We start from the raw sequence: 13,184 nt of genomic DNA on the forward strand, positions 1-13,184 counted from the left end.
CTGGACTCCTCGATGCCCAAACCCAGGTGCCTGTCGCGGTTCAGGCTGCACGGCACAACCGACAAACCCTGACTCTCGGCTGGAGGACAAGTCAGGGCACGAGGCAGGCGGGAATGCCTTCCAGCGCCTTTGTGCTTGCGGGAGGGAACGGAAGGATGGAGGAGCAAAATCCTTGCAGAGGTGAACAAGCAAAATTCCTTAGGTGACACCTCACCTGGTTAAGCACATACCCGGAGGCAAAGAGTTTCCAGCGCTGCAGAGGAGCAGGAGTTTATCAGATAACGTTGCAGGAATAATCTCCCAAACCACAAAAATGAGCTTTTTTTTTTTTTTAAAGCAGGGTTTCTGCACAAATGACTGTAATTAAGGATGTTACCTGTCAGTTCCTCGGGGCACTGAGGCTACAATGTTCAGGCTTTGGAAAAAAACATCCTGCAAGGCAGCTGTCCCACTCCTCTATCAGCTTATTCATCATATCCAGCACCCACCCAGACTTGTCCCCAGTGAGTTGTAACTCAAGGATTTGGGGGGAAATCCCCACCGCCCTGAGCCAGATGACTTCACAGGAAGAAAGGGGATGGAACGCCTTAAAAAGAAAATCATAAAAAAAAAAATGAAGCACGCCAGCGGCGAGGCTGTAGGGCGTGGGTGGCGAGGCACACATCTCTCATCACATGTGTCATCGCAGCCGAGGGCTCCTGCAGTGGCTTCAGGAGATATTTTTTTTTTTTTTGTAGATTCCTTTTAATTCAGATGTTATGGAAGAGTCTTGGCCGGTGCGGTGCGCGGAGTGCTTCTTCACCCAACCACCGCTGCGGCCCGCACCGCAGAAGTTATGTATGATTTATGAAACGCGCCCGCGTACCAATTTTGGGGGTTTTTCTGTAAAAATGTGGTTGAGGTGGGGGTCACCTCAGCTGCCATCCCTCAGGGAAGGAGGCCACACGCTGCCCTTCGCCTGCTGCTGCTCTCAGCCTCTCCAATGCACCTCGAGGAAAGCAACCCCCTCCGTCGCACCGGTAACCCCCCCAAAACGTGACCCCCCCAGCCCGGTGTCCCCCCCCCCCGGCCCCACTCACCGATGCGGGGTGGCCCCGCTCCTGCTCCCGGCACTGCAGCCCCGCCAGGTGCCTCTCCAGGGCCGCCCAGTCCATGGCCGGCGGTTGCGGTTCCGGCGGGGGTTGCTCTCCGCCGCTCCGCCGAACCCGCCGCCCTCCCGACCCCGCCGCCCCGCCGCGCCGTCTTTCCTGCGGGGGAACCGGTACCGGGACCGGTGGCGGGCGCTGGTGAGGCCGCGGGCGGGGAGGCGGCGGGGCGACGGCGGGGCAGCGCGGCGGGTCCCGGCGAGCCGGTGGGGAGGGCAGGTAGCCCCCGTCCTCCTCTTCCTCCTCCTCCTCTTCTTCCTCCTCCTCCGAGTCCTCCAGCGCCGCCAGGTCCAGGCTGCTGGGGGACGGCGAGGATTTGCCCTCCGAGCACGGCGTGGCTTTGCTGGAGTTAGACTCCGAGCTGGAGCGGCTGCTGCCGGCGTCGCTCCCTAAATCCATCCCATCCTCCCGGGAATCCTAACGGAGAGAGAAGCGAGAGGCGCCGCGTCAGGAAAAAAAAATTAAAAAAAAAAAAAAAAAAACCCCGAGGAGTCCGGGGAGGGAGGGGTGCGGGCGGGAAACCGCCGGCCCGCCCGGGGCCGCGCACCGGAGCCGCTGCCGCCGCGGGGCGGCCCCGGCCGGGCGGGCGGGAAAGAGGGGGCGGCCCCGCGACGGCAGCGCCCCCCAGCGGGCGGAGCGAAAGGGGCGGCGCTGCCGGTACCGCCGCGGGGGAGGAGGCGGGGTCCTAGTGCCCGCCCCGCGGCCTGCGGGCAGGGCAGGGCCTGGGTAATGGGGAATGTGAGTGGCCCGCGTGAAAGCAGCTCTTATGGGGGGAAAAAAAATAGAAAAGATTCGATTTGGAAAGGGCAAGCGGCACCTTGCGCCGTGGCTTCTGTGTCAGGCTTGGGGTGGCCGGGTTTGGGGGAGGCCGGGCGGTGAGTTACAAGGCCTGTGGCATCCATGGCCACGCACCCTGAGGGACTGCGCAGTCACGGCTTCCCACACTCACCTCTTCTGCCCTTTTTCTGCAACAATTTAAAGTCACTCGTTAAGAGAAGCCTGTAAATAACTCCGCTAAAACACCTAATCTAATTCAAATACGCTGGGTCGCCGAAGCCAAGTCCAACACACAAACATTCCCACTCCCAAACTCAAGGCCTTTCAGTATTGCGTGGCCAAACCAGACAGCGTGAATCCCATGGAAAAGCACCCTGAGCACGGAGTTTGGGAGCTGCGGCAGCGCCCGGCTGGTGAAACACTGGCCCAGGTTGCCCGGAGAGGCGGTGGATGCCCCATCCCTGGAAACATTCCAGGCCAGGTTGGGCCAGGGCTCTGAGCAACCTGATCTGGTTGGAGGTGTCCCTGCTCCTTGCAGGGGGGTTTGGGACTAATAGTACAAAATGCATTAAAAACAATTCCAAGAAATTATGTGAGGGAGCAAGAGTAAAGACTCGATCCTGGAAATTTATTATATCGGCAAAAGTTTGTACCGGTTGCACACCTGTAAGGTTGGGGGGGGTGGCATTTGACATACTTTTGCAGGGCGTAATTTTTTATTTGAGTCTATTTTAATATCGCCGCCACACTAAGAAGTGAATATCTGCTGAGCAAAGCGGAGGAGCCGCCTCGTTGCTCCCAGCCTGGCAGTCGCAGGCTGCAGAAAGCTTTATTTATAGGATCTCACGGTGTGCCTGATTGATTGGGAAGATTTCTTGTCTTCGATGCGACCAGGGCTTTGATAGCATCTTGTGGAAGATGAGCGAGCTCCCCTCCCGCATAGCGCATTGAATTTCCTAGCACGATGCCTGGAGGGGCCCGATGTGGGGGGCAGCCACCTCCCGTTGGAAATTTGCCTGTTTTGGGTGGAATAATGCTGTTTCAGCCACTGTGACTATTGTCCAATCCACCACGGTTGGCTCAGTTGACTCCCCAGCGCTGCTTTCCTGTACTGCCACACCTTGCCTGCTGCCCTGTCTTCAAACCATCGCATTCCCTCGTGAGGTTAACAAGAATACATGTGTTTGATGATTTTCTAAGTCTCTTTTTTTTTTTTACCCTTTTTTTTTTTTCATTGCAGACAGATACAATCATTTTTAATCTTGTAGGAAGCCCTCTACATTTCTAATTATATATGGAGAGTATATTTCCACTCGACCCTTCACGAGAAGAAACCAGATATTGTTATTCAAAACACATATGTAATTTCTCTCTTTTACAAGCCTACATCAAATAGGTTGCTCCTCCAACGCAATGAAAATCTTGAAATTCATAGGAATTTTAAAGGGTGAAGAGTGTGAACACAAGCCCTTGTAGATGAAAGGACGTACTTTACAGTTATTTTATTCGGTGCAAAGGAGGTTTTTAATACAAACAAGGCATGTTGAGTTTATTCTGAAGCAGAAATATGTAATAAAAAGAAGATACTTATTACTTCCATCGGGTGAATGCAGGGCTGTTTTAAAAGCTAGTTTGCTCATTATCATAAGCTATTAAATTGATTTCATGTTACCATTTTGGCACTACTCTAACCACATTCTAAAATGCGTTTCATGTGCTCTCTCTCTCTCTTTCTCCCATCTGAAATTGTAGAAGCTTTTGGGTAGGGGAAAGAGGAAGGCAGGGAAGCCACAACCACCTTGAGCTGCCTCCTTCTCCTGGCCTTCACAGACATTGTCCAAATCTGTAGGTACGAGAACATCTCCACCGGCTGGGTCTCCATCTCACTTCCCATTCAGCACCCTCACCTCCCAAACCCTGAGCAGCCCCATGCAGGACATGTTTTCCGATGCAGTTGTTGAGGTAGAACACCACGTAGACTATACGCCCCACCAGAAAATTGGTCAGTTCCTGGCATCACTCAGTCCTCGGATAATTACCCGAGGCAGTGGCTAGCGATGGCTTTGAGCACAGTCGGTAGCGAACGCTGACATGTGATCTGGTGGTTTTTAACCAAATGATCTTGGAGCGTGACTTTTTAAGCAGCCTGGGTTTTTCCCAGCTTTGAACGTCTGTCTTTCCTGCCAGGCTCGTTGATTTAGTCTCTCCAAGTGCTTTCTCCTAGGGGAGCCCCAACCAGAGGATCTCCAGGTGGGCTCCTTCAGATTGGGCTGCATTTTAAGGGAAGAGGACAAAAAGTGGGTACTTTCAGTTCAAACTGGATCGTGTTCCTCGTAGCAAATGGGTTTGCTGCTCGTACCCACTGAGAGCCCCAAATTAGACCCATAACTGGTCCAAGGAAAGTCTGTGTTTGCCTTAAAAGCCTGGCTGGGGTTTCTGGGGGGATTACTCTTTAACTGACTTCCACGCAGAGCTGACCGCTGTCATTACGCAGGTGGGGATTTGCCAGGGAAATAGTGCTGAGCTACCTGCCCCGAGATAGTACAGGAAAGCGTTGTTTCCTCCGAACACGAAGAATTTATGCTTCCCACCACCCCTAAAAGGACTGCACTGAGACCGAGGCACTTTTCCTTTTCCTGGTACCACCCCACTGTAAATATTTCTGGGTTTTGTCTTCCCATGGGCAGGAGAAAGGCTGTCAGCGTTTGTCTGGAGTCTGCGTTGGACCCCAACACACACACAAGTGAGCGTAGGCTTCCAAAAATTAGATGGCTGATACATTCCCTGGCCCCTCAACTGGCCATTTTTATTCAGGAGTTTTGTTTTGGTTTTTTTTTTTATGCATTCCTCTTCCGGAAAAGTTTTCTGTGCCCGTTTAGTGAGCCCATTCTTGCTGAACTGGCTGTGGAGGTATTCTAATCGTTCGTTACAAATAACGCATCTGCCAGCTTTTGCGTGAAGCGTGAGCCAAGTGCAATAGCTGTGGTTTCTTCCTCCTAAGCCTGCAGGAACCAGAAGGGTGCCTGGCTTCCTTCACGTCACCGCCTTAATTCTGAGGCATCTTTAAACTATCCGCCCTGGTAAATATTCCCTGTCCCAGAAACCGCAGCTGTCCCCAACCACGGCTGTCCCCAACATGGCCCTGCTCCGGCACCAGCTGGGGGAGGAGGAGGAGGAGGGAGGAGAGCCCACAAGGGGCTCCATCCAGGGTGTCCCTTGGCAGCACCATCCCAGCCTCTCCCCACAGCTCGGGATGGGTGTTACACCATTGCCAAGGGAAGAAAAAAAACACAAAACCCTGCTTTTTTTTGGTGTGGAGAAGAGCCTTGTTCTGTCCTGCCTGCAGCACGAAGATACCATGGTGACAGACACCTTCCAACATTACGAAAGCAAACAGGAACTCATGAATTTGTGTTTTAAGGCCAAATTATATATAGGAGCAACACACGCTTGACATCTGTCGCTGTTTCCTATTAGTACCCTTCGCTTGATTAATCCCCCGCAGCCAGCCTCACCCCCAGCTAGTGCTGGGAGGAACCGCTCACGCTTTTTAGGCTCTGTTGGAGAGGTTTAACAAACTCCTGTGCAAGGCAGCCCTGGCCGTGCCGAGCCGTGCCAGCCTCCCACACGCGTCTGGCAGCGCGTGAGAGAGATCAGGACAAGCCACACCAAGGTCCCACCACCAGCTACCGGAGGAGCTGGGGATGACGGCGAGAGGATGGAGCCACAACGCGGGGACGCTGGAGCATTCTCCTTGTCGTGTTTGGTGATGCTCGGAGTCCCAGATACAACCGAGCTGGCAGATTGCTGCCTCTGAAATAGTTTCTGCAGACATCAGAGTAGGCAGGGGAATGAAAAAGGTCAAATTTAAGCTTGAATGCTGCTGGGAACCTTAGTGTATCGCTCGTACAGAAGTGATGATTATAGTGCATTTATAAATACACTCGTGTGAGAGGTGCTGTTCCCCCCATCAGCCGTCATCGATACCCACGCCTCTGCCATCTCCTGCTCACCCATGTGGCCGGGCACGGGTGCTTTGATTTATTTTTTTTACCTGCCCTTTTCTTACACTGACCACAAGGTCTCACCTGTGAGATTTTTCCCCCTCTTCATGGGATTGCTGCTATTTTGGGAGCCGCTGTGATCAAACCTAACCGAATCTGCCTGCATCAGCTTGTCCCAAGCACAGGAGAAGAGGCTGCGGTGCTTTCCCCCATCCCTCGGATGGGATTTTGCTCAGCACTTTGGTTACAGGGAGCGTTCCAGCCCCATTTTAGTGCGGCATGATCCCTGGGGCCAGCAGCATGCATCCTCACCCCGTAAATAAAACTAGAAAAGGAAGAAAACGAGATTGCACCTTCACAAACTTTTAAAAGCTCCAGCAACCAGATGCCCTTGCACGCTGCTGGCTCGCTGCGTTCGATATAAACTTACATTGCATCCAGTACTTAAAAATTTTCACTGATTTCCTACCTCTTATTCATACATTAAAACGTCATCTCCTCTCTGAAAATCACAGATTACATCCCGCAATCCCTGCACACTCGGATTATCGTTGACTCGGGGTCTGGCCAGCTGCAGCTGTATCGCTGGAAGTCATGAGCACGGGGCGCCTTAGTTGGCTGCAGGCAAAACCTTTGCGGGAATTGGTTTTGTACGTTGTCATTTGGATTTGCAGGTTTAACTATTTAAATTTAGCAAATTAATCCTGTGCTTAATTTACAGGGAGGATAAGGGAGGAGGGAAATTGCGTGAGGCAGCAAGAGTGCGAGTGATTATGCTCTCATTAAAGCTCTTCTGCTGGCAGAGGAGGTAACGGAGGTGGAGGAGAGGGATAACGACCATGTCTCAAAACTAATTCCTTCCTAGGTCGTTTTTATCTTTTTTGGCTCCATCAGGCCCCAGTTCCTCATACTGGGATTTGATTTTTGCAGCAGGAGCAGTGGCTGGGACGGCTCATCCCCTGCCAGGGCTTCCCTGGACAAAAATGTCCTAACGCACCCGCGAAGACCACTTTGTTTCCCATCCTTTGTACAAATTGGAGAATAAACTGGTTTTCCATGAAATAATTTGCGACAGGAATGAGGACAAAAGAACCAAGTGGATGAAAAGGGGTGAGCTTTTTAAACAACCTCTCTTACGTATCTTATTTAACTCTTTGTATGAGCGCCTCTGACCAAATTCAGTGACAAATTCACACTCTGACGTCTGGGGAATACTCAAAAAAATAACAGTGGGGAAGGAAAAAGAGAGGGCACACCTCTGTTTCAGAAGCACTCACCACGCCTTTCTGCTTCTCAGCGGACTATCAAGGAGAAAGCAAGGAAGGGAGAAATCCTCTTAAATTAAAATTATTTCCTGAGCATTTTAATATGGTAGACCAGAAAAGGGCTGAAATCTCTTGAGATCTGTCATTCAGGAGACCAAAGCGGCCAGCCAGGATAACAAATTTTATTCCCAAACTCTGTGAAATGTGCTGATACACACACTGCAGGCTTTATCACTGCTTCGGCAAGAGGAGGATTACCACCTGAATATATTTTCAACTGAAGTTCTGTTGAAATCAGTTGGAAGCAAATACCGCCTCGTTGCTTCGACAAAGGTGCATTAAAGGCAATTTTCGAAAAATACCCTTCAAGGAGTAAGCGGGTTGCAACTAAGCGATTAGCAGTCCAGTGCGGACATTCCCTGAGGGCTGCTCGGACGATGGTTGTTTCCAGATGAAGAGCGTAGCTCTGCTTATCCCTTCTCCTCCCTGGACTCCTCCTGGTGTGGATGTCCATCTCCTCCACCCTGCCCTGGCCATGCCCATCACCGCCGGTACAACATCACCCCGCTGCCCCGCCGTCCTTGGAGGTGACACGCAGCGTCTTGGAGACTGGGAAGCTGAGACAGGTTGATGCAGATGTGCTTGGTGCCTGAGAAACCTGATCATCATTCCTCCTCCTCCTCCTCTTGGCCAAGCCAAAAGTAGGTCTGCTATCCCATGTTTTTCCAAAAAGGACCCATTGCTAGGGTTGATCGACACTCGGTGAGGTTGCAAATTCCTCTTTCCTTCTGTCACCCATCCTGCCAGGGCTGCTTTCCCATGCCAGTTCCCGTCTCGCCGGCACAGGAAGGCCAGTAAAACACTTAGGGTAAACAAAAAGCAAGGTCAATAGGGATCCTTCTTATCTGCCAAAAAGGCCTCTGGAATTTGGTGTAATCATCAAGGCTGCGGAAAAAAAAAATGCCCTTTTATAAACTGGTTTCGCAGGCACATTGGTAAGGAATGCAAGTAGGGAAATAGCTGAAATATTTCAAATGCACGAGTCCACAACAGCGCTGCCGCGTCTTAATACTTTTGTTGGTTAGTCTAAATGCGCTAACGCAGAGATTTCAACGCGTGCAGAGAAGGTTACATGGCGTTTCTGCACAGAAACCCCTCCTGCCCCTGGTCCTTTGGGAAGGACCACTGGGACCAGAGCTGCGGGACACGGCACGGGACCGAGGGCTGCGGGAGCAGGGGGAGGAATTGGCCCCTTGGTTAAGTTTCAACGAGGGGAGCGATATCTGCCCGGGGGCCTCGGGTTATCGCGGCTGGGGTTTGAAGGTAACTATTAACAGAGGCAGGGAGGACGGCGCTCCGCTCCATCCGTATCGCAGCAGATTCCGTCCCGGCTGGCTGAGCTGAAGCTGGGAATGTTTAGAGCGAGAAAAACATTCAGGAATTTCTCCCAACTTTTTGTTGCACCCGGGGCGATCCAGACCACTGCCTGATTTAGGGCTGAGATTTTTTTTTTTCTGGGATCGTAAATATCTTGCACTTTCAAAGGGTGGGATCAGGTTCCACCGATCTGCTCAATTACCATTTAATTTTCAGCCTGCAGATTCCCGGTTTCCAGTCAAGGGCAATTATCTTTTGTTGCTTCCTTGTCTCTGCGTCTTTACAAGCCCGTGTACATTCAGATGCAGTTCAGGTTTACACCAGTACATCCCGCTGCTTTGCTTGCCTCTAACGATTTATGATACGCCAAATACAGCCGGTCGCAGCAAGGCAATATTAACATAACAGCTCAATAAACAGACTAAGAATGAACTGTTCTTTGTTTGTTGGGGTTTTTTTTGTTGGTTTTTTTTTTCCTTCTAAATTTCAGGAACGACACTGAGCTGTACAGCTTTTCCTGTGATTTTATTTCTCCCTGCAGTTTTCCCCAAAACCTGGCTCGGGGTGCTGCGCCTGTGGGGCAGCCCCGTGGCAGCCGGGCCGATGCTGGAACCCAAAGAAGCAGCGAAGGCTGTCAGAACCCGCAGCTGCACGGCCACGGCTTCCTTTCAAGCACCAAAGGAGAATTGCTTTCCAAAATATATGTGCCTGCTTAGCAGCCGCCTTTTAGAGGGCAAATTTCGGTTAGAAAGCTTTCCCTCCGTCACCCCTTGGGTCGCAGGAGACCAAACAGATCACAAACACGGCAAGGCCGGGCGAGCCGTGTCGGTTATCACACCCAACAGCTCCGCGCTCGTTCAAAGCCTGATTGCCGGCTTTTTGCCCTCTTGCTTTTGCAAAACAGACCAGAGAGCGATGGCTGTAGATTTCTGATGTACCGCGTTCGGAATCTGGTCACCCCTCACTGGGAAGTATTTTGGTACTCGTCAGTGTTCAAAGAAAGAAATGTAACTTCAAAAAAAAAAAAAAACCAACCCTAAAACATGACATGCAAAATCAGGGAAGATAAAATATGTAACTACAGCAAACGAAGCTGTGAGGAACCAAGCCCTCTTCCCTGATGATGAATTATACTTCGCTCGCAGCAGATGCAGCTCATATATTTGTTTTCTGCATAAATCTACATATTAGCCTGAAAGCAGCCGTACGTGCTTTGTCTTGCCTTGGTTCCGTCGCTCGCTGCTCTTCTCAGCTGATTGGTTTCGAGAGCGGGGCCGGGGCCTCTGAGCGCAGCTTCGCTGGGACAAACGGCCCCGTTTTGTGAGTCCGGCCCCAAAAACGCAACGAGGGAGCGGGTGGACATTGACCACGTAGCAGCTTTGCTGCATGCACGGTGGAGCTCATGGTCTTTCTTCTTCCATTGGCCACCGGTTCTGGCGTCTCCCTGATCCCCAGCGATGGGCAGAGCCCTAGGGCTCCTCGCACCCAAGGAAACGGGGAGGGATGAGCCGGGATGGGTGCTGTGCCTGCGTGACCCAGTGCGGATTGGCAGTGGGTTTGCCCCAGGGTCCTTATTCCTCAAGAAATCTGGAAGTGGGAGCATGCACGGGGCGCAGGTGGTGGGAGGAATATCCTGCGATCGCAGCCAGAGAAGGTGAAAAAGATACGTGCTGAATATAATTATCTTATTAAATGGAGAGCCCATTTTTTCAGCTTTTCTTAATCTCGTTTAACGCTCTCGGTGTCAAGTTAAATTATTTTTAATTGTTTTTGCAAAATGCATCTGATGAATTTATGGTTTTCTCTATAGGATCTCCTGGAACATAATTCTCTGAGAGAATTTATTTTCCTCCCCTCTAAGGAGTCTTATTTAATATCTGCGTGCTGGAAATTGAAGCGGTGAAGCAAGTAGACAATTACTCTAGCGTATGGGTGATGGGAGCAGCCTTGCCCTACAGCCACGCGGAGCATCCCTACCCTCACAGGCAAGAGTCCTGCTCGTTTTGCTCCTTCCCAGTATCCCATCTGCGCTCACCAGCCTAAGCAGCTCCTGCTTCCCAGAGCCTCCCCTGGGGAAGGATAATCTTTACTGGTGCTGGTGGGAGGGAAGGTGGCTCTGTCCTGCCGAGGGGTCGCTGGGTAAAAGCCAGGTGAAGCGAGGGATGGCTTTGAGACTGAATTTAATGACCAAAACAAACCTCTGCCCATTTTACAGAGCGGAAGCGTGACCTACAGGTGGCTACGGGGCACAGGAAATCACACGGGGAAGTCACCGGCACTGGCCACAGCAGAGAGGACGCAAGTACCAACAGTCCCTGCTCCCTCTGGTCCTGTAAAGCCATTTTCCACCGCAGAGGATGGGTACAGAAACTCTTGCCAAAGGGGGTTTAAGTACTGCTGAGGCATGGTAAGGTCCCACAGCAGGGCTGAAGGCTGGGGGGTTTGGAGACTCCCAGCCGGGACATCGTCCTGACCTCTCCCCCTTGCGCATGGCGTCAGGCCAAAGCCATTTCCATGGCAGAAAGGCCCCTCGCCATTTGCAGGGACAGAGAAACATGCATTCCTTTTTTTCTTTTTTTTTCCCCCCGTGGAAAACCAAAAATCAAAAAGCTCTGCTTCTGAACGCTCTCATTACGGAGCAGCAGATCAGAGGGATGCTGCTGAACTTGACGCACGCATGCCAGAGTAGGACAGCAAAAAATAGAAAGCAAATTGCCGTGACCTATTACTTGAGAGAAAAGATCTATTTCTGATGCACGCGCTATTTCAGCGGAGGTGTTGCGAGCTAGGCTCGGGCTGTAACCCACTTAGGCAAAGCTTCAGGCATAAAGCAACGTCAGTGCCAGGTCCCGGCTGCTTTTTCACCAGCGACACACCAGCACGACGCAGCTTAATAAGCAACGCACCGAGCGCAGGAGCTCAGAAGCAGCGGTAGATTTAAACCCAGCTCTTGAGAGCTTTTTCTGTTTATTTCACAGGACCCTTGCAAGGCAGAAACTCCATCTCCATCTCTTCCTAAAACTGCAAAGTGGGCGGGTTGGGTATTTCTGACTCTGCTGCAAGAACGCGTAGGACCCACGTTTGCATTCCTCTGCAAGAAAAGCCGGCTAGCGGAGCTGAGGCGCAGTAAGCATAAAGCCTGAACCTACATTATATGGAAGAAAAAAACCTGAAGTTAACTCCCGAGACGGCCCCAGACTATGTAAATGGCAGGGCAGCGGGTCACAAACATCACTGCCATGGATGTCTGTGTCCCCATGGCTTGTCCTGCAGCCTGGCCTTCAGCAATGGCCTTGTACCACCAGTTTTCCCACTGGAACTGGGTGAAACAGAAAGTGAATAATCCTCTTAGCGGGGCTGGCGCCGGCTGCCGTCACCCGTTCTGTGCTCCAATTAATGCCAGCGGCTAAGCCTCGCCGGAGGTTTTGTTATTAATTACGGGAGGGAGGGAGGATTGAGCATGCTTAGCGCGCGGCTGCTTGGGCTGGGAGAAAGGAGATGTCCTAAAATAACTCACAGGGAAAAATAAAAAATTAATGTCTTGAAGGCGGCACTGAGTCAGCACCGTGCCTGCAATGGAGTACAGACCCCTGCAACCACCCCGGCCTGGTGGGGACCGGTCCCCATTGCCTCTCCACAGACACCCCCAGAAACCAGGGCCTGGGACGCGCTCCTGAGAGCCCCAAACTGCTTTTCCCTGGGGCTGGCAGGTCTGGAAATGACCCCGAGGTGTTGCCTCTGCCCTGAGAGTGGTGTGACTGGAGCTTCACTTTGTCCCCCAAACTAAATCCCTTTCCCATCCATAGTGTCAAACCCCCCAGAAAATACACCCCAAGTGTTGCTTTTCCTTCAAGAGGATGTTTAAATTAGAAGCTAACCCTTGCCACTTTTCCAGGCTGACATTTAATCTACAGTTATTCCTTTGAACAGAGGGTTGCAGAGTACTTTGGTTTGTGTGAACGCGATTTCTGGGGCATCAAAGTTGCACTGCTCTCAAAGGAAAATCTTGTTTTAAACACAGAATTCAGTAATTTTCCATTATTTTCCTTCTAGGAAAAAGCAAGAAGCCTCCCCCAAACCTAGAATCACGGAATCCTTAAGGTTGGAAAAGACCTCCAAGATCATCAAGTCCAACATGCACAGGATGAGATGGGACTGGAGCCGTAGCATCCTCTGCTCCCTCCAGTCCCGAGGAGAGGGACCCATCGCACCCACCCCGGCTGCCACCAATCCACGCTCGCCCTGCCCTGTGCCCCAGCCGCTCTTAATCGTTGTGCTTCTTGAATAACTCATTTCTAAGTTTTAGCACACTTGATGGCTTTTCCATTGAACAGTGAAAACCGGTAAGTAATGAGGACGCGTTTCAGATAAAAGAGGCTGGCTGCGTTAAATCGGGAATTGCTTTGGCACGCACAAATCGGCGCTTTCCACTGGACTGCCAGATAAAATTGTGTGCGTCTCTAAAGGGACATGATGCTTAAAAATAGCCTGCTTTGTCCCAAATGCTTTTTAAGAGAGCTCAAACTTGTTACACACCATAGGAGGAGATTTTTCCCTCTTCTGCTTTGGGGATTTGGCAGCTCTTTGGGCAGAGTTAGACAGGAATATCGCTGGCA

At 51.4% G+C, this 13,184-nt stretch overlaps 1 protein-coding gene across 2 annotated transcripts in view; it reads right to left on the reverse strand.

Moving 5' to 3' along the window:
* The window catches only part of SCHIP1 (schwannomin interacting protein 1), a 107,798-nt gene that overhangs the window by 32,283 nt on the left and 62,331 nt on the right, over nucleotides 1-13,184 (reverse strand). The window contains exons 1-2 of one of the 2 annotated variants that reach the window (XM_086754403.1): nucleotides 1,693-1,705; nucleotides 1,080-1,562 (exon numbers count right to left, since the gene is read on the reverse strand). In XM_086754403.1, the coding sequence (XP_086610529.1) occupies nucleotides 1,080-1,544 (465 nt within the window). In that variant the 5' untranslated portion in view covers nucleotides 1,545-1,562; nucleotides 1,693-1,705. Of the gene's footprint in view, nucleotides 1-1,079; nucleotides 1,563-1,692; nucleotides 1,706-13,184 lie in introns of those variants that run through there. The other variant, XM_086754402.1, reaches the window with a different exon arrangement.

Source organism: Chlamydotis macqueenii, chromosome 9 (genome assembly GCF_036417535.1).
Source record: "Chlamydotis macqueenii isolate bChlMac1 chromosome 9, bChlMac1.mat, whole genome shotgun sequence".
Classification (NCBI taxonomy): domain Eukaryota; kingdom Metazoa; phylum Chordata; class Aves; order Otidiformes; family Otididae; genus Chlamydotis; species Chlamydotis macqueenii.